At 43.2% G+C, this 24443-nt stretch overlaps 1 protein-coding gene across 2 annotated transcripts in view; it reads right to left on the bottom strand.

Moving 5' to 3' along the window:
• The window catches only part of cdc27 (cell division cycle 27), a 92680-nt gene that overhangs the window by 56394 nt on the left and 11843 nt on the right, over positions 1–24443 (bottom strand). For both annotated transcript variants that reach the window (XM_052038503.1, XM_052038504.1), the window contains exons 3-7: positions 22320–22467; positions 19257–19382; positions 16526–16623; positions 16279–16436; positions 9038–9255 (exon numbers count right to left, since the gene is read on the bottom strand). In XM_052038503.1, the coding sequence (XP_051894463.1) occupies positions 9038–9255; positions 16279–16436; positions 16526–16623; positions 19257–19382; positions 22320–22467 (748 nt within the window). The remainder of the gene's footprint in view (positions 1–9037; positions 9256–16278; positions 16437–16525; positions 16624–19256; positions 19383–22319; positions 22468–24443) is intronic.

Genomic DNA, 24443 nt, shown 5'->3' with positions numbered 1-24443 from the left:
ATCATCCTTTGTTTTCTACCATCAAGCCAGCTGAGTATCCAATTGGTCATCTCTCCCTGGATCCCATGTGATCTAACCTTCCAGAGCAGCATATCATTTGGAACCTTATCAAAGGCCTTAGTGAAGTCCATATAGACAACATCTACTACCCTGCCCAAACTGACCTTCTTGATCACATCAATAAGCTCAACCAAGTTCCCAGAATATGATCTCCCACGCACAAAGCCATGCTGCTAACACCGAATCAAACAGTCTTTCCGGATGCATGTATATCTTATCCCTCAGAAACTTCTCCACAGATGTTAAACTTACTGGTATACAAGTTCCTAGTTTTTCTTTGTAGCCCTTCTTAAAGGCAAAATATTAGCCACAATCCAGTCTTCCAGCACTTATGACTAACAATCATGCCAATATCTCAGCCATGCCTCCTGCAATTCCTTCTCCATGTTCCCACAGTGTTCTTGGGTATACCTGGTCAGGTCCTGGAGATTTGTCCACCTGCATAAGTTTTAAGACATCCTGCACCCCCTCTACTGTAATGCGGACTATCCCCAAGACCTCCCCACTAACTTCCCCTAGTTCTGAAGACGTCACATCTTTCTCCATAGGAAAATCAATGGATAAATATTCATCGAGGACCTTGCCCATCTCCTGCAGCTCCACATAAAGATGTCCCCTTTGGTCTTTGAGGGGTCCTATTCTATCTCCAGTTACTTTTTTCCCCTTAATATACTTATTAAAAACTCTGCATTCTGCTTAATCTTCTCTGCCAAAGTTATCTCATACCCCCTTTTGCCCTCCTGATTTCCATCCCAAGTACACTCCCACATCCCTTATGATCCTCCAGGGATTCACTTAATCCTCGTTGCCTGTACCTGACCCACACCTCCTCCTTTTTCCTGGCTAGGGCATCATTATCTCATCAGTAGTTCCCTACTCTTACCAACCTTGCCCTTCACTCTAACAGGAACACGCAGACCTTGAATTCTCATGGTCTCACTTTTAAAAGCCTCCCACTTGCTGGAGGTCCTACTCCAATCAACCATTGCAAGCTCCTGTCTCATACCATCAAAATTTGTCTTAGCCACCACCGCCCCCCCCCCCCCCCCCCATTTAGAACTTGAACCCATGGGCCAGTTCTGCCCCTTTCCATAACTATTTTAAAACTAACAGAACTATGGTCACTGGTCCCAGAGTGCTCTCTCACTGTCACCACAGTCACCTGCCCCACCCTATTACTCAAGAGTAGGACAGACTTTGCCCTCTCCTTAGATAGGCCCTCTACATATTGACTGAGAAACTTTCCTGAACACACTTCACAAATCCCACCCCATCTAAGCCCTTAGAACTTTGACAGTTGCAGTCTATATTAGGAAAGTCAAAATCCCCTACTATGACAACCATATTATTCTTGCAACCTTCTGCAATCTCCCTGCATATTTGTTCCTCTAATTCCCATAGACTATTAGGGGCTCTATAGTCCAATCCCAACAAGGTGATCACCCTCTTCTTACTTCTCAGCTCCACCCACAAGACCTCACAAGACAATCCCTCAGTAATTTCACCTTGGACTATTGCCATGATGTTCTCCTTAATCAGAAATACACCTCCATGCCCCTCAAAGCACCTGTATCCTGGAATGTTAAGCTGCCAGTCCTGTCCGTCTCTTAGCCATGTTTCTGTAATGGCTATAATATCCTAATCCCACATAGCTATCCAAGCCAGAGTTTATTTGCCTTACTCGTCAGGCCTCTTGCATTGAAATAAATGCAATTTAATCTAACAGACTTTAAAAATAGTGGTATAAAAATATGGTTTCACTCCAATGTATTTTAGAAACCAGGAAGAGTGGCCAAGGCAGTTTCAGACAACGGAAGGGAAAAATAAAATGGATTGCAACCAGGTTCTCGTACTAGCGCAAGTTTCCAGCTGTGCCAGATGTTTGGTTCTAGCCACCCAGTGGACAGAATATTGCTGCCTTAAATGGATACAGATCTGTCAGAGAAGAGCGCTCTATGAAAAGAAGTTTGAATTGAAGAAAAATCAATGAGCTTCATAATAAATTAGCTTTATTTTCTCTGAAAGAGAGATTAAAAAGTTAAGAAATGAAACAATGTCACTCGACCCAGAAAAATCTTTCCAAGAAAATATTTTTTTTCCACTTCATCAATGATTTGGATGATAGCATCAGAAATACAAAAATAGAAATTTGGACCACTTGACCCCTCTAGCCTGCTTCAACATTCGTAAAGATAACTGCTGATCTGTGTGCAACCTCAGTTCTATGATCTTGCCACAGTAATCTTTCACTCACTTAACCAAGAATTTATCCGTTTTAAAAAAAATAATCAAAGCAACTGCCCTTTGAGGAATCCCAAAGACACTTAACCAACAGGACAGAAAATGTCAACTTAAATGGGCAACCCCTTTTTTGCTTGGTTTATATTACTTATAACACTGAAGGCCAGTTGGCCCATGCTGGATCCACAGGCTATAAACCCACATGGCTGTGCCCACCCCTCCAGGAAACATCAAGTGAGCCACAGTGTAATCCTGCAGTCGGTACCAATGCGCAGCAGTCACAGACTGCAGGCTTTGACGATGAGGGTGATTGGCGAGTACTTTCCTTTTTTTCTGTAACTCTTTATGGTTATTTACTGTTTAAAATTGGAGAAAGGTAACTGGTGCAGTTGTTGGTGTTTAAAATCAGAGGAAGGTTATTAGTGTGGTACTCCAAATTATAAGTGGTGATCCAAGGGTACGGCAGGAAAGTCAGGGTGTGCTTCTCCTACATAGGATGGGAAATCAGAGATTCTGCCAATATCCCTGGTGACCATGTGTGCGGGAACTGTGTCTGGCTGCAGCCCCCAACTGCATAGTGCAGCTGGAGCTGCAGATGAACTCACTATGGAGCATCCTCAATGAACAGAGCAATACAGCACAGGAACAGGCCCTTCAGGCCACTATATTGGGCCAAACTAAACACCTAACTAAATTAATCCATTCTGCCTACACAGATGTCTATTTCCCTCCATTATCTACACATTCACGTGCATATCTAAGAGCCTCTTATTGTATTTGCCTCCTCCACCACCACCCCTGGCAGCACATTCCAAGCACCACCATTCTGTGTTTAAAAAAAACATACCCCACACATCTCCTTTGAAGTTGCCACCTCTCCCCTTAAATGTATGCCCTATAGTATTAGACATTTCAACCCTGGGATAAAGACACCAGCTGTCTACTCTATCTAAGCCTCTGGTAACCTTATAAATTTCTATCAGGTCTGCCCTCAGCCTCCGCCACTCCAGAGAAAACAACCCAAGTTTATCCAAACTCTCCTTACAGCACACGCCCTAATCTAGGCAGCATCTTGGTAAACTTCTGCACCCTCTCCCAAGCCTCCACATCCTTCCTATAATGGGGTGACCAGAAATGAACAATACTCCAGATGTGGCCTAACCAGAGTTTTATAAAGCTGCAACTTAACTTCCCAACTCTTGAATTCAGTGCCTCAACTAATAAAGGCGAGCATGCCATACGTCTTCTTTACCACCTTATAAACCCATGCAGCCACCTTGAAGGAACTATGGACTTAAACACCAAGATCCTTCTGTACATCAACACTTAACGGTCCTGCCATTAACAATGTACTGTCCCTTTACATCTGCATTTTGGGAGATCAACATCTCACAATTGGCCAGATTAAACACCATTTGCCATTTCTCCACCCATATCTGCAACTGATCTATATCCCACTGTATCCTTTGGCAATCTTCTACACTAGCCACAACACCACCAATCTTTGTATCATCTACCAACTTACTGACCCACCCAACCACATTTCATCCAGGTCATTTATATATATCACTAACAGCAGAGGTCTAGTACAGATCCCTACCGAACACCACTACTCACAGATCTCCAACCAGAATAACTCCCATCGACCACTACCCCCATCTTCTATGAAAAAGCCAGTTCCGAATCCACATAACCAAGTCACTGTGGATCCCATGCATCTCAATCTTCTGGGCAAGCCTACTATGAAGGTCCTTGTCAAACACCTTACTAAATCCATGCGGACAACATCCACAGCTCTACCTTCATCAATTACTTCTTTCTTGATTTTTTGTTTAAGAAAGTGAAAGACAATTTGCTCTGCACAAAGCCAATGCTAAGGATCCCTAATTAGGCCATGGTTTACCAAATGCTCATAAATCTTGACCCTAAGAATCCTCTCCAATAGCTTCCCTACCACTGAGGTGAGACCCACCAGTCTATAATTTCCAGGATTATCCCAATTCCCTCATTGAACAATGGAGTAACATTAGCTACTCACCAGTCCTGCAGAACCTCACCTGTGGCTCAAGAACTTACTGAGAACCCAGTGGTCGAGGTAGTGACTAGTTGGCTGAATGTGGAATCCACAGGCAGAAAGACAATGGATAGCCACCAGTACGAGCAGCAGGTACAGACAAACAGTGCAGGAGTTCCCTATGGCCATCTCCTCCTCAAACAGTTATAGCAATTGGATATTATTGGGGGAAGATAGCCTCCCAGGGAAAAGCAGCAACAACCAGGTTTGTGGCATCATATTGACATTGCTGGACAGCAGGGGAGGAAAAGAACTGTAGGGAAACTTGACAGCGAGAACACTTGAGCATTTCTGTGGCTGCAAACAAAACTCTTAGATGTTCCTGATGCAGAGTTTTGACCAGAAACATCAACAAAGAAGGTATCCATTTACTTTTGTTTGCCGTTAGAGAATCGATCCAGGAGTCAATAGGATTTAGTCCGTTTGAGCTTGTGTTTGGACATAGGGTGAGAGGATGTAATGACGTTGTTGAAGAAGTCAGAAGAAGAAGAAAGAGAGAGAGAGAAGGGAGAGAGACACCAGCCTGCTTGTTTTCTCTATCGATGGATGAGAAACAATAACTGTGTTTGCCACTGAAATCCATGTATGGAAGTTGGAAGTAATCCGGTGGAGTTCACTTTGTTGCTGACCTGTAGAAGGAAACAGGTATTTGTGTGTGGACGACCACGGTTCGGATGCTTTTCGGGGTGAGGAAGTCACTACCGAGTAAACACTGAAGTGTCGTTTGGGTTCCATCGTGGAACATTTGGATTTCGTATGTACTCTCTCTATGTTTTTCTACATCTACATCTTATCTTCAGACAACGGTGGTTGTTGAAGAAGCCCTTGCTCATGTTTCACCTTATGGCTTGCGGAACTAAACCCAATCCTTGGTGTTTTCAAAACAATAAGTCTTCAGCATATTTTGGTTTTTTTTTTCTTGGAGTTACCATCCTCGCCTAATACACTAAAGATGGGAATATTTTATCTGAATATAAAACCCCAACATAAGGAAATAGGAGTGGGAGTAAGCCTGGCATTGATTAAAACAAAAAAATCGATGTGGAGCTTGGAGTGCAGGGCAGAGAACAGGAGCTAATCACGCATCTCTTTCATGACTGATATTAATCCCTCTTAAAATCCATTTAAAAAATTTTTTAAATCTTCCCAAAGATGCTGCTCGACCCATTGAGTTCCTCCAACAGATTGTTTGTTGATGGATTATTCCAATTACTTCTGGGACGGGTAGCACTTGTACAAGCAGGCAATAGGCAAGGTACCAAATGACTGGAGGATAGTAAATATGGTTCATTTATTCAAGAAAGGCAGCGGAGATAAGCCAGGTAACAACAGACCAGTAACCCTTACATCAGAAGGGACATACTTACATGTGGGAAATCCTGTCTCACTGATTTTATCTGCTCTTTTTGAAGAGGTAACTAAATATACTAATGAGGGCAGTGCAGCAGATGTTGTCCACATGGACTTCAAGTCCTTTGATGAGTTCCTGCATGGCAGGCTGGTCCGAAAACATTAAAACCCATGGGATCCAGAATTTGCTTACTAATAGGAAGCAGAGGGTGGCGATGGGGGGTTAATTTTCTAATTGGAAGTCTGCGACAAGAAGTATACAAAAAGGATTAGTGCGGGCAATCTTGATATTGTCTTATTTGTTAATAACTTGGATGGAAATGTAGGAGGTATGATAGGCAAGTTGTAGATGACAAGAAAATTTGTTGTGTTTGTGGAGAGCAAGGAGGATAATCTTAGGCTACATCACGATATTGATCACTTGGAAAGTTGGGCAGAGCAATGGCAGATGGAATTTAATCCTGACAAGTGCTAAGTGATGATTTTGGAAAGTCAAATACAAGTAGGACATACACAGTAAATGGTAGGTCCATAGGGAGTGTTAATTAACAGAGGAATGTGTCCATAGATCACTGAAAATGGTAGCACAGTGAGCTAGGCTGGTGGAAACTTATGGGATGCTTACATTATCAGCTGTAGCATAGAGTACAAGAGCAGGGGTGTCATGTAACAACCTTGTAAAACGTTGGTTAGGTCATATCTGCAGTACTGTGCACAATTCTGATTGCCAGACCATAACAAGGATGTGATTATGCTGGGGAGGGTGCTGAGGAGATTCACCAGGATGTTGTCTGGATTAGACAATTACAGTTATAAAAAGAGTATGGATAGGCCAAATGGAGATACAAGAAATTGGAGGCAGCCAAGGCAGAGATGGGGACCAATGGTGGTGGGGGCCAGAGTGGGATCCAGAGGTGGGCCTGACCTGCTGAATTCCTCCAGTGCTGTGTGTTACTTTGGATAGGCTAAGTCTGTTTTTCCCTGGAGTTGAGGAGGCTGAGGGGTGACTCAATAGAGGGATATAAAATTATGATGGAGACAGAGGGTAGATAGAATCTTTTTCCCTTGATGGATGTGTTTAAAATAAGAGGGCATAAGTGTAAGGGGAGAGGAAGGAGATTTTGGTGGTGTGGTGGTGGTGGTGGGCGATGTGGAGGGAGGTGAGGGGGAAAGAAATTCCACCACCCCACATGGAGAGCGGTTGGAATCTGGAATGCACTACCCAAGGGTGTGGAGGCAGGTACTCTCACATTTGACAACCTAGACAAGCACTTGAAATCACCAAAACAGAGAAGGCTATGGACCAAAAGAGGATAAATGGGACTAATGTAGAAAAGTACAATGGTCGGCATGGACATGGTAGGCCCAAGAGTCTGTTTCTGACTCTGCAACTCTAACTTTCTCTGAGCTGTGTCCACACTTTTACTACTTTCATTAAATGCCACATGCAGTACTCCAGATTGGTCTTACCAATAACGTACATTACTAAAACACAACCTCCCTACTTCTTGGGTTTCCTAATTACATGTAGTGTTCACATACTCACCTTTTACAAATCAAGCACTTGTAAACCCAGATCCTTCTGAACCTCTGAGCTCTGCAATCTCACCTTGATTAGGTAATATGCATTTTCATTTTTCCTGCAAGTTTCATATTTGCCCATATTATACTCCATTTGCCCAGTCTTTGCCCACTCACTTAACCTATCCAAGCCCCTTTGCAGTGTGCTTGCATCTTCTTCACAAGTTACTTTCCTATCGTGTCATCAATAAATTTAGCAACCCTACCAAGTAATTTATGTAAAAAAAACTAGAAAATACTGAACCCCAGCACTGATCCCTGCAGCACACCACTCATTACATCTTGCGAACCACAGAAAAGACGAATTTTTCCAACTGTTTCCTGGTAGCCAGTCAATCTTCCATCCACACCAACACATACTGCACAATAAAACTTTATTTTCCCACAATAACCTTTGACACAGCCTGACATGTGGCCTCTGGAAATCTCAGTTTATCTATAGGTTGCTCATTATCCTCAACACATGTTCATATGTTCTTTCTTCAGGAAAAAAAACCTCCAATTAATTGGTCAAACACCATTTTGTTTTCACAAAACTAAGTTTGCCTCCTAACCTGCCATAATATTTTTAATAAGTTTCTAATATTTCCTTCATGACAGAAGTCAATGGGCTTTGTCTCTTTTTGAATAAAGGACCTACATTCGCTATTTTCTAATCCAATAGGATCTTCCCAAATGTATTTTGGAATTGTGGAAAAGTTAAAACCAATGCATCATCCATCACACTAGCCTTTTCTTTTAAGATGTTAGGATGAAATCCCTCAGGATTTGGGACTTGTCAGCCCATAACAGCTCCCAACAATTTGCTCAGTACTGCCTTCTTGTTAATTTTCAGCAAGTTCCACCCTGCTTTCCATTTCCCAATTTACAGCTATTTCTGGGATGTGGCTTGTATCCAACTTTTATGACATCAAGATCCAAGCAGAAGTGTGGACTCCAGAAAAATAGATTGCGGAGTGGATACAGAGAATCTTTTTGGCAATGTGGCAATGTTGATAAATGCAGTGCATTAGATTTAGGTGACACTATCTCCAGTATATGAAATGCAAAATGTTCCCAGATGTTTGGTGTGGAAGAGGTGGCCTGGGAGAAAGTTCAGAAATGCCACTGGAATAGTACCAAGTCTTCACAGTCATTATGGAAGGAAGAGGGAGTTGCATTTTAAATTCTGGGAAAAAAAAACTAGCTCTTAAAAAAAGGGAAAAAACTGATTCTGAAAACAGGAGGACAATTAAGTCAGGGTGGAATGGTCACCGAAACCAAGGTGCAGAAAATTACGTGCTGTCGAGGTTGGATATCACAGGCAGTCAGTGGAAAAGATTGATTGTAAACGTCTTCAGAGAGAGAACGGAATGTCCCAGAATACACTGGTGTCTCTAAGGGGAGACCAGCAAAGCCTACAGTGTCTTTTAGTCCTTCTGTACAAGTTTCCAGTAGAGCCTAAATCCACCCATAAGCGTAGAAATATTCTTTACTATACCAACTGCTAAATAACATTGTATCAAACAAAATAAAAAAACTGGGAGGTTCACAATCAGCACTGGTTCTGCAAAAACAAGCAAGGCGAAAGCATTCCAGTGGCCAAGAAGCCAAATGGCTGTCATAAGAGCCGTGTTTTATCCCTGGATCCAATAATAAAGATCCGTACGTTTGGAATAAGGCAATAAGACTGAACACAAGCACACAAAAGCAGTTTGGTTTTGAGATTGCAGAGTTTAAAAAAACCTTTACCTTGGAGTTAAAGGACTTAGAGTTCCAGGACCACCAAGCAAGCTCCTTCCAGGCTTTGGTTTGTTTACTTGTTGCTTGGACAATACTGATGTTCCAGAACCAAGTGGCAGAGCATCAGGAGAAATCACAGATGCGTCAATTAACGATACTGAAGAATCAGTCATCATTGAGGAATATTTTGAGTTGGCTGAAGATTCAAGATTTAATCTGTTTAATTCCTACAAAAAAAAAGAATTTTTTTTGAGTAACCAGTACAATTCCTGGGATGGTCTCCTTTTGAATTGCATGCTTTTCTGCAGTAGAAAGTAAACCTACTCAGCTGGTTGGGGGAAACTACATGCTTCAGCACACAAATAAAATGCTCCAAAAACAGCTCACAGTTAACATGACCATCTATTCCCATGTTACTACGCCAGCAAACTAAATGCCTTGATCTGAAATTACATAATGGTTGATCAGGTGTTCAGCCTGCAAACAGTTGAAGCAGTTCTCATTGTTAAGCGCAAGAACCAGCTTAATTTGGAGGGCGGGGATGGGCAAAAAGAGAATGTCAGAAGAGTCAAAATTCCAAGTGGCAGAAAAGATTTGCCAAACAATAAAATGAGTTTTAGAAAGGAATTTCCCAGGTTACACAAGTTTCTTTGTCTTCTCTATACACAGTTAGATTTATGAAACAAGTTTCCAGGAGAGTTAAACAGAGCAGACAAATGTGATTAGGACTATTTGCTTAAATGGAGGAAAACTGCCCACATAGACTGGTTGGTCAAACAGCTGTTTCCGTATTGTAACACATATATTGAAGACACCGTGTGGAACAATCAAATAGAGATTGTAGGCTTGGCAATCAAAAGTAATGCTCTGTAGTAATTGCTAGTACTCAGCAATTATCAGACTACAACTTGTTTGAAAATGTAATTGAAGCAAATGAGCAATATACAAGGCATTTATCATCTGTTGCACCATAGACAATAAGCCCAGCAGTTTCTCCTACAAGTAGCACAACAACGTAAACACTTACAAAGTAAAAACAAGATTGCTTGAGATTCACATGATAACAAATAAATTGGACCTGTGACATACTACCATTCACAGTATACATTTAAACCTGTAGATGGTAAAAGGCAGTGAAAAGTAAATGGAGAGGATAGAGGTTGACTTGCATACAGTTACATGGAATAGATGGCATTACGACAGGCATTTGGCCCAAGCAGTGCAAGCTTTTGTTTTGCTCCAGCCACACCTTCTATCTTCCCTTTCACCCAACCTGTAGCGGTTGCTACCGCGGAATAAAACAAGACTCTACTCGGAGGATTGCCAAACAGAACTGGTTTATTTTCCCGCCTTGTGCGGGCCCTTTAAGGGAGAAAAACTCCCGCCCAAAAAACCGGCAATGACGTAAGTCCTACGTCATCAGGACTTTCCCGCGCGCGGGTTCTCCCCGTCGCTCGGAAAGACGAGGCCCGCCGCCATCTTGGGCCTCGTCGCTCCGACGCCGCGCGACCCGACTGCCGAGCCGGTTCGCCCGACTAGACGGTGAGTCGCCACAACCCCCCCCAGAACCGGCGAGACAGTCCCCAAGGTCCGTGGGCTGTGCCAGCTGCCGCTTAGGGGGGCGGCCTCTGCGTCGTGGCGTGGCAACCTCGACAGGCTGTTGCAGATCCAAATGGGCCGGTTTGAGGCGGTCCGCCGTGAAAACCTGTTCCCTGCCTCCAATGTCCAAAATAAAAGTGGATCCGTTATTCCGTATGACTCGGAACGGTCCCTCATATGGTCGTTGCAATGGCGCCCGAGGTGTGCCCCTGCGAACGAAAACAAACTTACAGTCCCGTAGTTCCTTGGGCTGGCAGGATGGGGCTTGACCGTGCCGTGAGGTGGGAATCGGGGCCAAGGCGCCGAGCTTCTCGCGCAGTCTTTGTAGAACTGCTGGGGGTCGTTCCCCTTGGTCCTGAAGGGCAGGTATGAAATCCCCGGGGACAACTAGTGGCGCCCCGTATACAAGCTCAGCTGACGAAGTGCGGAGGTCGTCTTTGGGGGCAGTGCGTATGCCGAGCAGGACCCAAGGCAGCTCGTCAACCCAGTTAGGACCCTTCAGGCGGGCCATCAAGGCCGATTTTAGATGGCGGTGAAAACGTTCCACCAACCCGTTTGATTGAGGATGGTAGGCCGTGGTGGTGTGCAGCTGCGTCCCTAGCAGGTTCGCTAATGCAGCCCAGAGACTGGAAGTGAATTGGGTGCCTCTGTCTGAAGTGATGTGGGCCGGAACGCCAAAACGTGAGACCCAAGTTGTGAGCAGCGCTCGGGCGCAGGAATCAGTTGTGATGTCAGTCAGGGGGGTTGCCTCAGGCCACCTCGTGAACCGGTCCACGATGGTAAGGAGGTACCGGGCTCCTCTTGAAACCGGCAGAGGGCCCACGAGGTTGCCACGCCACGACGCAGAGGCCGCCCCCCTAAGCGGCAGCTGGCACAGCCCACGGACCTTGGGGACTGTCTCGCCAGTTCTGGGGGGGGTTGTCTGGCGACTCACCGTCTAGTCGGACGACGGTGGCAAGGGTAAAGGTCCAGGTAAAACGGCTGCCGCCAAAGTGTAATTGAAGCGTACGGGTGCCGAAAGACCGTATCGTTGTACCGTTGGTGGCATTGAGTAGAGGACCTGGTGGCCTGTCATGAGTGTCGCGGCCTGTCGGTGGCAAAATACTGACCTCCGCTCCAGTATCAACGAGGAAATGCCGTCCAGATTTCTTGTCCTGAACGAAGAGAAGGCTCTGTCGGCGGCCAGCCGCCGTAGCCATCAGCGGCGGCTGGCCCTGGCGTTTCCCTGACTTGCAGGGTGGGCGGCATCGACGGGCCTCCGCACCCCACCTCTGATGGTAGAAGCACAGCTGGTCACCCGTGTCGTCGTCTGCGTTCCTGGGGCGTGGCTGCTCGGTTGCTGGGGCCGGGCGAGGCGGGCGTTGGGCTCGCGGCCTGGTGATTTGACTGACGGACGAACCGCTCTCGCGCTTGGCCCTCCACAGGACATCTGCCCGGGCGGCCACCTCACGGGGGTTGCTGAAGTCGGCGTCAGCTAACAACAAGTGGATGTCATCGGGGAGCTGTTCGAGGAAGGCCTGTTCGAACATCAGGCATGGCTTGTGTCCCTCGGCCAATGCCAGCATCTCATTCATTAGGGCGGATGGGGATCTGTCCCCCAGGCCATCCAGATGAAGCAGGCGGGCGGCGCGCTCACGACGGGAGAGGCCGAAGGTCCGGATCAAAAGATCTTTGAAAGCCGGGTACTTATCTTCCTCCGGAGGCGACTGGATGAAGTCTCCAACCTGGGCGGCTGTCTCCTGATCCAGAGAGCTAACCACATGGTAGTACTTCGTGGAGTCGGAGGTGATCTGCCGAAGGTGGAATTGTGCTTCGGCCTGGTCAAACCAGACGCTGGGCCGAAGTGTCCAAAAGGTGGGCAGCTTGAGGGCCACTGCGTTGGCTGCTGCGCTGTCGTCCATTTCGCGGGTCCAAAAGCCGTTTGGACCGTCGGGGTCACCAATGTAGCGGTTGCTACCGCGGAATAAAACAAGACTCTACTCGGAGGATTGCCAAACAGAACTGGTTTATTTTCCCGCCTTGTGCGGGCCCTTTAAGGGAGAAAAACTCCCGCCCAAAAAACCAGCAATGACGTAAGTCCTACGTCATCAGGACTTTCCCGCGCGCGGGTTCTCCCTGTCGCTCGGAAAGACGAGGCCCGCCGCCATCTTGGGCCTCGTCGCTCCGACGCCGCGCGACCCGACTGCCGAGCCGGTTCGCCCGACTAGACGGTGAGTCGCCACAAACCCTTGGTTCCCTCATCAGCTTCTAACTGCAGCTTTGAAGAATCTACACAAATAGCTTCATCCATTCTGTGGTAGCAACATTGTATATTGATTTGACTCAAGTATTGCTCTTATTCCCTGCAAGTAGAAGCATTCTTTCTCTATCAAAATTTCTCCTTTTAAAAGTTTCTTTTCAATCACCTCTCGTCTTTTTACAAGAGAAAAGAGAACCAGCATTTTCTTTTCCTGATATATACACAACGGTGGCACAATGCTCAAGTTACTGGGCCAGTAATCCAGAGGGTTGGAATATGTGGAGACGAGTTTAATTCCTATCACGGCAGCAGTGGAAACAATCTGGAATTTAGAAAAAAATACAACTAACAAAAGAACTAACGTGGCTGAAATCCACCATGCTGTCCTACATTTGCCTCCAAACCCAATAAAGCAGTTGACTTCTAAATGAGTCCTTAAATAGCCAAGCAAGACATTTTGTTGTACCACTGCAATTTCATTGAAAAAAGAATTAAATCCAATTCTTGGATGTAGCTAGGGCATAGAATGTACTCTAGGTGGGGCACTTCAGTGACCATAGCACAAGCATTTTTGCAGTGTGGGAGAGAACCACTCTTGACATTGAGGCAGCATTTGACCAAGTGTGTATCAAGGAACCCCGGTAAAATTCAAGTCAATGGGCATCAAGGGGATAGCAATTCAACAGTTGGAGTCACACCTCACAAAGAAATATGGTTGCATTTATTAGAGATCAATCACCAGAGCCTCAGGATGTCACTGCAGGAGTTGCTCAGCAGTGTCCTTGGCTGCTTTCTTTAGTTGCTTCATCAATTGCCTTACTTCTAACCCAAGGGTCAGAGGCAGGGATGCTTGCTGATTGTACAACATTTAATTAACTTTACAACTCCTTAGCAAGTGAAGCAGCCCATGTTTGCAAGCAGCAAAACTAGAGAACATACTGCTATGGGCTGGTAAGTGGTTGGTAACAAGTTGCATGTGGTCAAATAGCTATAAAAGCAGGGTAGGCCAAGTGAATTTCCACAATTTAAAATACACAAGTCAGCAACATCGTGGACTAGTCCCCATTTGCCTGGGTGAGCCCAGTTCCAGCAACACACAAGCCTGACACCATTAAGGACACAGCAGCCTGTCTAAAAGATACTCCAACCAATACCCTCAAAATATATTTCTTCTATCAACAGCTTACAGTGGCTGCAGTATGCACCATTCTCAAAATGCATTCCAGTAACTCACCTACATTACTCCAATAGCATATCCCAAAACCATGATCTTGACCACCAGGGAAGATCTGGGCACATTGGAACAGAATCACTTGCAGGTTCCCCCTCTAAGCTGCACACCATCTCGACTTAGAAATTTATCATTGTTCTTTACCGAAACTCTAAATCTCAAAACTCCCTCACCAAAAACATTGTTGAAGCATTTTTACCAGAAAAACTGCAACACTCAAGGCAGCAGATTGCCATCAACTTTTCAAGGATAATTTGGGATGGTCAATAAACACTAGCCTTAGCCAGTAATATCCAAGTCCTTAAAAGATAAATAAAACATCTTATATCTGATATCCTCTTTGTAAATCTTGTCTGTGTTCTCCCAGTGTCTCATTATCCTATTCAGAGTACATTGACCTCTACCACACACCAGGTTCAAAGTAAGGCTTGAAAAAGGTTTAACATAACTTCTGTTCTTCAATTCTATCCCTCCAAAAATAAACACTAGTGCTTGGTTTTTATTTTTAGTGACCTTGCTAACTCATGAAACAACTTTTAAGTGTACTCAGATCACTTTTCTCCTCTATCCCAAATAGACAGTAAGATATAAATGAAGGGCATGATGGAATAGGGAGACCGAATGGGCAAGATTTCATGCAGAGAAAGCTGAATTGATACATTTTGGTAGGAAGAATGATAAAAAAAAAGATACACAATCTTAATAATGGATGCAGAGTAGAAAAGTACATTTTGATGTGCAATCTTTGTAGAAAAGATTGAGGAAGCAATTTTAAAAGCATACAGCATGTACAGTATTCAGTTTACTAGAGTCAGAATAAAGTGCAAAAACATGAGTCATGTTGAATCTCAAACAATGATCACAATTTGAGTGTACACAACAGCAAGTAGAGGCAGGAGTTAGCTATTCAGTCTCACACCACCATTCATTAACATTAAGCAACACCTCAACACCACTTTTCTATCCTACCCTAATTTTTCTCCATTGCCCAACACTTAAAAATTTCACTGAGCAAATGCAATTACTAATGTAATGTAGAAAACTGCAGATAGCAAACTGCCACAAATGGCAATGTGATAATGTTTGATCAGGAAGCTTGGCTTAACTTTGTTCTTCAAAAAGTTCAACAAGATTCCACAATTCCTTTCAGAGAGATGTTTAAACATCTCATTGCAAACAAGACCAGTACTCTCTCAGTACAAAGATGAAACATCTGTCTAGGATATGTGCCAAAGCCTCTGAAGTTTTACTTGAAACCACAATGTTCTAAATTAGATCTGGGAGCATTTGTACATGGCAACACCACTTCTCTCTGGGATCTATGACTTTTCAAGCAAAATTAACATCAAATATTAATTTTCTTATACATTAGAACAGTCTACTAGACTCACTGCTAGTTGTTTGAAGTAATACCATCAACATCAGGAGAGCCTTGATATTTCCTGATGACACAAGAGGCGGCATTTTCAGTCCATCAAGTCTGTGCCGGTTCACAGAGCAATCCCATCACCCCATTAATTTCCACTGTTTACTTTTCTCTCCACATTCCCATCAATTCTAATAGCCACCTGCACTGGAGGAAATTTTACATTAGCCTTGACACTTCAAGGGAAACTACAGGAGCTGGACGAAACCCATGCAGTCACAGGGGGTACATGCCAACTTCACACAGACAGTGCCGGAGGTCAAGACTCAATTGTGAGGGAGCAGCTTTACTTGCTGCACCACTGGGATTGCAGCCTACCTTTCAGAACTGCTCTCCAAAGAATGGTCTCTGAGAAAGTTGCGTTCAGTCATGGATTCAAAACCAGCAAGCTATATTTTTAATAACTCAAAGATCAAAAGATTGTTTTGACGACACAGTGCTTCTCCACCAGCTAATGGTTGCTTAATTTAGTCCTTTTTTTATTTAAAGAAAGCCTACTGTATGTCTTAGGATCAAAGCAGTAATAATTATCCATGAAGTTCATCAAAAAGCCCTCAAACTTCAACTGATGAGCCAAATATCAAGTCAGGTCTTCTAAACTGTATAATATTTTAGGACCAGACTGTGATTAAAAGTGCTAATTAAAATGTGTCATTTAATCTCTTGTTAACATGCAGACAGAGGAACATCAAGGATTTGAAAGAGTAGTTTTAGTGATGAAGCTGCAGCTGTTTGGAAGAAAGAATTAAACTTACGATAGTGTCTTGTGGCGTTTCCATCAGGACAGTGTCAGGTTGCCTGTTATGTTGCACACCGTGATTCAAAACCAAAGGCATACATAAACTTGGCTGATAACTACTAAAATTCTGGAGAGATGTTAATTTAAATGTCTGATCAGGATCTGGCTTTTCACCTAAAATAAAAGGGAGAGGTGGAAACAGTATTCAGTTTTAACTTTTTTTTAAACAAACATTGAAAAAAGATAATATGTTATCTGCATACCTATTTCACATAATGATTCGAAAGGGGACCAAAGAAAGGGATTTAGACTAAGGCTTTTTTGGTAACAGTCTGCTCCTTTGGCCATTCGATCCGTTTTACTGCAAGGAAAAATATTTACAATCATGAGATCACAACAACTGATCATTAGAAATTATAGCCAAATTCACATACTTAAAAATGTTCTTGTTCCAAATTATCACAATTAAAGTCAACACTTAAATAGTGATTAATTGCAGCAATCTGGGCAGATTTTTCCAACTATTACTCACAGGAACTAAGGCTAATTTTTGCACACTCAACTAACAACAGTGAAGGAATCAGCAAATTCAGCACAAGTGGACTGAAACCAACACCATGCCACAACTTTGGCCTTTCAGGGAAGTCCTAAATTGATAGAGTCAGAAGTCATTTACAATTACTCATTTCATTCTTTTCCTTTCAATTACTCTTCCTCATAACCTACATATGAAATTCTATTCTTATGGATGCTCTAACCTAACAGGTGTGCATTTCCTGGTTCATGTTCAAGTTTGCACACGCCTGGATTCCTTTCGTACCTGTTGCACCAAGGCACTTGTACTCTGCAACCTTGGGATTTTCTCTGCCTCCTCACAGTAATGCCTTTCAGTTTGTTTCTCTAGTTCCATTTTAATATCTGCATCTACCCAAATTTACAAGTGTCTGACCCTTTCTGTAAAATGCAGATTTCTAAATTTAAAATCCCTTAAAAGCCATTCAGCAGAAAACACCAATATAAAGACATACAAAAAAGTTGCACACTGCAAAGTAATTTTGTGCATGGATTGGAAATTAATTTAGTTTGCCATAAATGACAATGGCCTAATATAATGACCCAATTTCTTCCAAAGGAGTCGGCCTCATTTATATGACTTTTGGGCTCATTGAAGCCAATTCTGTGAAGGACACATTCTTACTTCAATTACTAAGAAGCAAAAAGCCAAATACATCACAAATTCAGGGTTCTCCCTCAATTGTATGCACTCTGCCCTCCTCCATTCCCGAGCTGCTTTAACAGCCATCTTCACACTCATCAACACTGCATTTGGCCAACCTGTTTTGTGAACAAGTGAAATAAATTTATCAGATTGCAAAAACAAAAAGCTGCTGGGGGAACTCAGCAGGTCAAGCAGCATCTGTGGAGGGAAACGAACAATTGACATTTCAGGTTGAGACCCTTCATCTGGACTGAAGGGTAGAGGGGAGATGGCACCTATGGATTACAATTCATGCTGGACAGAGCACAGGTGCTCAGCAAACCAGTCACCTAGTCTGCACTCTGTCTCCCCAGTGCAGAATCATCATGGCCGCCTGAAGGTTCTAGTTGCGAGCCATTTTAATTCCTCTCCCCATTTCCACACCAACCCGCATGTCCACAGCCTCCTCCACTGCCAGGGTGAGGGTAAACGCAAATTAGTGGAACAGCTTCTCATATTTTGCCTGGGTAACCTACAATCCAACAGCATAAACGTTGAATTCTCCAACTTGAGGTAAAATGCTCCCCCTCAGCCCCTCTTCTCCTAATCTACTCAGTTCCACCTACACCCACCATCACCCTGTTTCTCTTCCCTCCTCCACTCACACCATCTGCCCATCATCCCACCTCACGTAGATCTACCAATAGCTTGCCAGTTCTTGCTGCACCCCTTCCCTTTATACCAACTATCTCCCCTCTCTTTCAGTCCAGATGAAGGGTCTTGACCTAAAACATCAACAATCCATTTCCCTCAACAGATGCCTGGCCCTCCAGCACCGACAGTCTTGTGTAAACTTTTTAATCAGCTTCACAGGCACTAGAGCATCTCAAATCTCATTAGGTGTTTTAACAAGCAGTTTACAATAGATCATCAATCCAAAGATGTGCATATTAGAAAAAATCCTCTCCTTCAATTGTGAGCCAAGGCATACTCTTCACTGCATTGAAGTTCTGGGTTCAACAGCTTGAACACACCAAGACGACTATCATCAAGACAAACTAAAATTTGAAACTGATTGTTGGGATGGAATAGAAGTCTACACCTATTATAAGAAATAAATGCTAGTGGTACTGCAAACCAGCCCATTTCTTGAAGAACACTCTTCAGTATTTACCAAGATCTGTTACGTTAACTGTTGAAAACAATGAACTGAAGTTCAAAAATTACAAGGCCAGTGAATTAAATATTAATTACTTTGTCTTGGAATCAGGTATTTTATCAAGAGGTCAAGGATGCAAGAAATAGGAGTGTGCCATTTGACCTCTTGACCCTCTCCATTATTTGGTGGCCAATCTTTCATCTCAGAAAACTTCTTCCACCATTCCTATATTCCTTGAGTAACCAAAAATCTATTCTGATACAGGGTCTCATCTAGAAACATCAATTAGCCCTTAGTCTCCATAGATCCTGCTTGACCAGCTGTTGGTTTTTTAGTTCCAAATTACAGCATCTGCATTCTCGTCTCCAAAAATTTATCAGTCTCCATTTTGAATTCCAAATTTATGTAATTGCTTAAATTTAAATTCTCCAACTGCAAATGGTCAAATTTGAACGTACATTCAGATTAACGTTTTAGAACAGATGCAGCAAAGCTTGCATTATACCACAATAATCTAACATGATATTACTCTAGAGATCAATACATCTCTTCCATGGGAGTTTCAGGATCTTTAACTAGTCCCTGATTTCAGGGTCAAAACCAGTCAATATTTACAATTCAATACACATGGCCTTACCAGTATATATGTCCTAATAAAGACAATGTAAAACAAGCTGAATCTCCAAACTCTGTAACAATATCATCATGGCTTTTCTGTTTGTTCAGTATTCCACCAGTTAAAATCTGTTCTCCCTCCGCCAGTCTAGAGAAATAAGAAGCAGGAATTATATTATGGGACTAAAGCAAGCAGGACCTAGGGTATAAAAAGCAGTGTTTAAAAATAAATTCTTTTCTTTATAGAGTTTTATCATTGCCTGACCAGTAGTGACCATTTGACTTCCTACTATATAATGAAAAACCAGTCCAGAAAACATTTTATTGAGAAACAGCAACCCATCTACATGACAAGATCAAGTCTTCATTCATGGCCTGGACAAGTCAACCCCTATTATTCAAGCACAACACAAACACTCATTCTCCTCCAGTAATTTAGGCTAAAAGGCATAAACATTTATGATAAACTCAATTTTTATTTCAGGGGAATTTACTTTTGATGTTTGGTTCCACTACTAAGACACATCGAATCAAAACTGACAGATCAATCACCTCCACCAGGCCAAAATATCATACAGACATTACTCAAGTAAAATTAACAGGGACAGCGTATGCCCAAACAGTTCAACGACAGAATGGCACGTTAGGTTGAGGTCAAAACAGATTGGACCAAAGATCATTTAAAGATAGACAAGCTGCCCATTCCAAGATAGCTGGAGTTATCCTTCAAAGGCAAAGAATAATTATGTTGGTTACTGTCCCATCATTATTGGTTATAAGAATGGTAGATTAGCCATCTCCAATAGTCAGCTAATTAAGACAGTTCAATATTACAAACCAAGAAGTTCCAGGTCCATGTGAAGAAAGAAATCAAGATAGCAAATCAAAGAACCACAAAATAAATTCAGCAAAATCTGGTTCTCCCATTAGGCACACTGACAATGCTTAAAATAACAAAACTAAGTTTTAACTATTTGTGATATTTCAGCACTTCTGAGAAACACATGACAAACATAGAACAGTACAGCAAAGGAATAGGCCCTTCGGCCCACAATTAAACAGATAATTAAACACCTAACAAAACCAATTCCTTCTACCTTCACAATATCCACATTCCCTGCATGTTCATGTGTCTCTCTTAAACGCATTTGCCTCCACTACTACCCCGGCAGCAAATTCCAGGTACCCACCAGTGTAAAAAGCCTGCCCAGCACATATCCTTTGAACTTACCCCCTCTCACCTTAAATGCATGCCCTCCAGTATTAGACATTTCAACCCTGGGAAAAAAATACCAGCCGTCTATTCTATGCCTCTCATAATCTTATAAACAAGGTGCCGCACACGAGGCTGCTAAAAAAGATAGGAGCCCATGGTATTACAAGAAAGGTACCAGCATGGATAAAAGATTGCATGACTGGCAGAAGGCAAAGAGTAGGAATAAAGGGGCCTTTTCTGGTTGGCTGCCGGTGACCAGTGGTGTTCCACAGGGGTCGGTGTTGGGTCCGCTACTTTTCACGTTATATGTTAACAACCTGGATGATGGAATTGATGGCTGTGTGGCCAAGTTTACAGATGATGCAAAGATAGGTGAAAGGGCAAGTAGTGTTGAGGAAGCAGGGAGTCTGCAGAAGGACTTGGACAGGTTGGGAGAATGGGCAAAGAAGAGGCAGGTGGAATACAGCGTAGGGAAGTGCATGGTCAAGCACTTTGGTAGAAAGGATAAAGACGTTGATTATTTTCTAAATGGGGCACAACTTCAGAAATCAGATGTACAAAGGGACTTGGGAGTCCCAGTGCAGGATTCCCTAAGGTTTAACTTGCAGGTTGAGTCAGTAGTAAGGAAGGCAAGTGCGACGTTAGCATTTATTTCAAGAGGACTATAATATAAAAGCAAGGATGTAATGCTGAGGCTTTAGAAGGCATTGGTCAGACCACATTTGGAATATTGTGAGCAGTTTTGGGCCCCATATCTATGGAAGGATGTGCTGGCCTTGGAGAAGGTCCAGAGGAGGTTTACAAGAATTATCCCAGGAATAAAAGGGTTAAAGTACGAGGAACATTTGATGGCTCTGGGCCTGTACTTGCTGGAGTTCACGATGAGGGGATAGTCTCATTGAAACCTACTGAATATTAAAAAGCCTGGAGAGGACGTTTCCAGTAGTGGGATAATCTAGGACCAGAGGACACAGCCTCAGAATAGAAGGACGTCCCTTTAGAACAGAGATGAGGAGGAATTTCTTTAGCCAGAGGGTGGTGAATCTGTGGAATTCATTGTCACAAGCAGCTGCGGAGGCCAAGTCATTGGGTATATTTAAAGTGAAGATTGATAGGTTCTTGATTAGTAAGGGCATCAAAGGTTACGGGGAGAAGGCAGGAGAATGGGGTCAAGAAGGAAAAATAAATCAGCCATGATTGAATGACAGAGCAGACTTGATGGGCTGAATGGCCTAATTCTGCTCCCATATCTTATGGTCTAAACTTCTATCAGATCTCCCCTCAGCCTCCACTGGACAAACTTTTTTTTTCCTCTGGAGCAATGTCTCCTTATAGCACAAGCCCTCTAATCCAGGCCGCATTCTGGAAAACTTCTTGAGCCCTTACCATAGCCTCCACAACCTTCTGAAAATACAACCAGATTTTTTTTTATATATAAGCTGCAACATAACTTCCTTACTCTGGAACTCAATGCCTCAACTAATAAAGGCAAGAATTCCACATACCTTCTTTACTACCTCATCAGCTTGTGCAAAAAAGCAGCCAGTCCTTTATGCTCACACATTCCACCTGATGGTACAATTTCTTGTATTCTCCTTGTCAAAACCAATTTCTGCGCAACCCTCCAGGACATTACTCTCTGACTCCACAAGAGAATCAAGCAACATCCGGAAAATTAGTCACCTTCGATGTATCACAGACATTGTTAAACAAACCTACATGTTGCTCCACATTCTTAAAAAACAAGGAACTGATTAAAAAGTGAAGTAATCATTTCCATCTCAAGGGCAACAGTACTAATAGAACTGTACATTGACTGCTTCATTATGAGAACTAGAGGTTATAATCTTCAAACTTCCATTTACTTACTTGCTGATATCCATACAACATCTGGCAAGAAGATATTTGCACTGAGGAGTAGTACAACTATGAGTTTTCAAAAGCCGATAGGCTTTGTATGCTTTCCCTGAGCGATAGTAACAGGTTGCTAAGAGAAACAGAGCCTCTTCGGAACAAACTGCAGAATAAAATGAAAGTAGTTCTCATCAGACACATGTGCAGGTTTTCTGAAAGCCAATCGCAATAACAAGACGATTAGGAAACAATATTTTACCTGCTATGAACACCATTCTACTACAAGGACTTGCAGCAATTTTGTTTTTGAAAAAGTTCTCATGTGGACATTCACAGTACATCCTTTGAGGAAGAGCACTGATTAACAGAATCATTTGTGTTTCAGATGGACTGGACAGGGTTCCATTTCATTGACTGAATGGCAATTTGAATTTCTGACCTGCAGCTTGCTGTGGGGCTCAGAAAAATGTTTTTCAAAAGTAAAATTTTCCTCAGTAAAGAGTTTTAAAATTAATTCTTTGTCTTTCAAAATCAAAGATCTTGGTGGAAAGTGAAATAACAATACCAAATGCTACCAAAAATCAGATGACAGATAACTCAGTTCAAATCAGAAAAATATTCTTTCAACTACTGGAATTTGATGATCACTTCAGCAATAAAGCTGGCAGCATTAATATCAATCAAAATATTCTTTCACAGAATACCTAGGAGGAAACACTTACAAAGTGGTTAAAGTTACAAGACTGGTATTCCTGAGGCTTGAAAAAAAAATGATCTGGAGATCATTAAAGCTTGAGATTGCATCCTGCCCATATTTTCACTCACATTATCCAAAGTTTCCCAGAGACTTGAAATAGCTAATGTGGTCTGCATTTTCAAATTGGAGACATGACCGACCAGGATAACTATAGGACCTTAGTTTGATGTCTATAATATCAAACATGTAGCCTGAGCACTCATATGGCCCCCAGCTACATCTGCCTTTTCATTGGCAACGTAGAGAGCTGTAGCAGTCCATGTTCCAATCCTATTCAGGCACCACACCCCAACTCTTTCTCTGCTACATTGATGACTGCATTAGTGCTGCCTCCTGCACCCATATGAAACTCAATTTCATCAACTTCACTAACAACTTCCACCCTGCCCTCTAATTCTTGGTCCATTTCCAACACTTCTCTCCCCTTTCTTGATCTGTGTCTTAATCTCAGAGATAAATTATCCACTAACATCTACTACAACCCCAGTGACTCCCACAGCTACCTAGACCACCTCCTCCCACCCTATATCTTGTTAGGACACCATTCCTTTTTCCTCAGTTTCTTCATCTCTTCCACATTCCACTTCACTCCAGGCCCTCCTCTCCAGGACATTCCTCCCCCTTCCTCACTGCCCCCCCCCCCCACTGTTATTAATGGTGCCCTCACCAGCATCTCCTTTATTTCTCACACTTCTATTCTTAACCCATTCCACCACCAACCCCCCTTTCCCCTCCGCCCAAAAGACACAGAACAGGGATAGAGTTCCTCAGTTCCTCTGCTCCTCTCCTATCATCACACCAGCACATCATCCTTTGCAACTTCCACCAACTGCAACGTGATCCCACAACCAGCCACATCTCCCCCCTCCACAGCCCTTTCTGCTTTCCACAAGGATCACTCTCAAGGATCCCCTGCTCCGCTCATGCCACCCCATCCATCCCTTCCCCCTCACCAGGCACCTACACCTATAGTTGTAGGAAGGGTACCAACTGTCCCTACAACCCCTCCCTCACCACCATCCAGGACCCCACACAGCCCTTCCAGGTGAGGAAGACATTCACTCTGACCTAGTTTATTGCATCCGGTACTTTCGATATGACCTCCCCTCTACATCGATGTGATCAGGCACAAACTAGGCAACCACTTTGCTGATCATCTGTGCTCCATCGGCAATGACCACATGTATCTTTGGTTGCCAGCAATTTTAATGCTCGTCCCCATTCGCACACCAACCTGTCTGTTCTCAGTCTCCTCCACTGCCGGGATGAGGCTAAACACAAATTAGAGGAACGGCACCTCATATTTCCCCTGGGTAGTCTACACCCAACGGCATGAACACTGCATTCTCCAATTTCAGGTCCAGTTCCTCCTACACCCACCC

The sequence above is a fragment of the Pristis pectinata genome, chromosome 25 (genome assembly GCF_009764475.1).
Source record: "Pristis pectinata isolate sPriPec2 chromosome 25, sPriPec2.1.pri, whole genome shotgun sequence".
NCBI classification, from domain to species: Eukaryota; Metazoa; Chordata; class Chondrichthyes; order Rhinopristiformes; family Pristidae; genus Pristis; species Pristis pectinata.
This window is presented reverse-complemented; position numbering and strand designations above follow the sequence as displayed.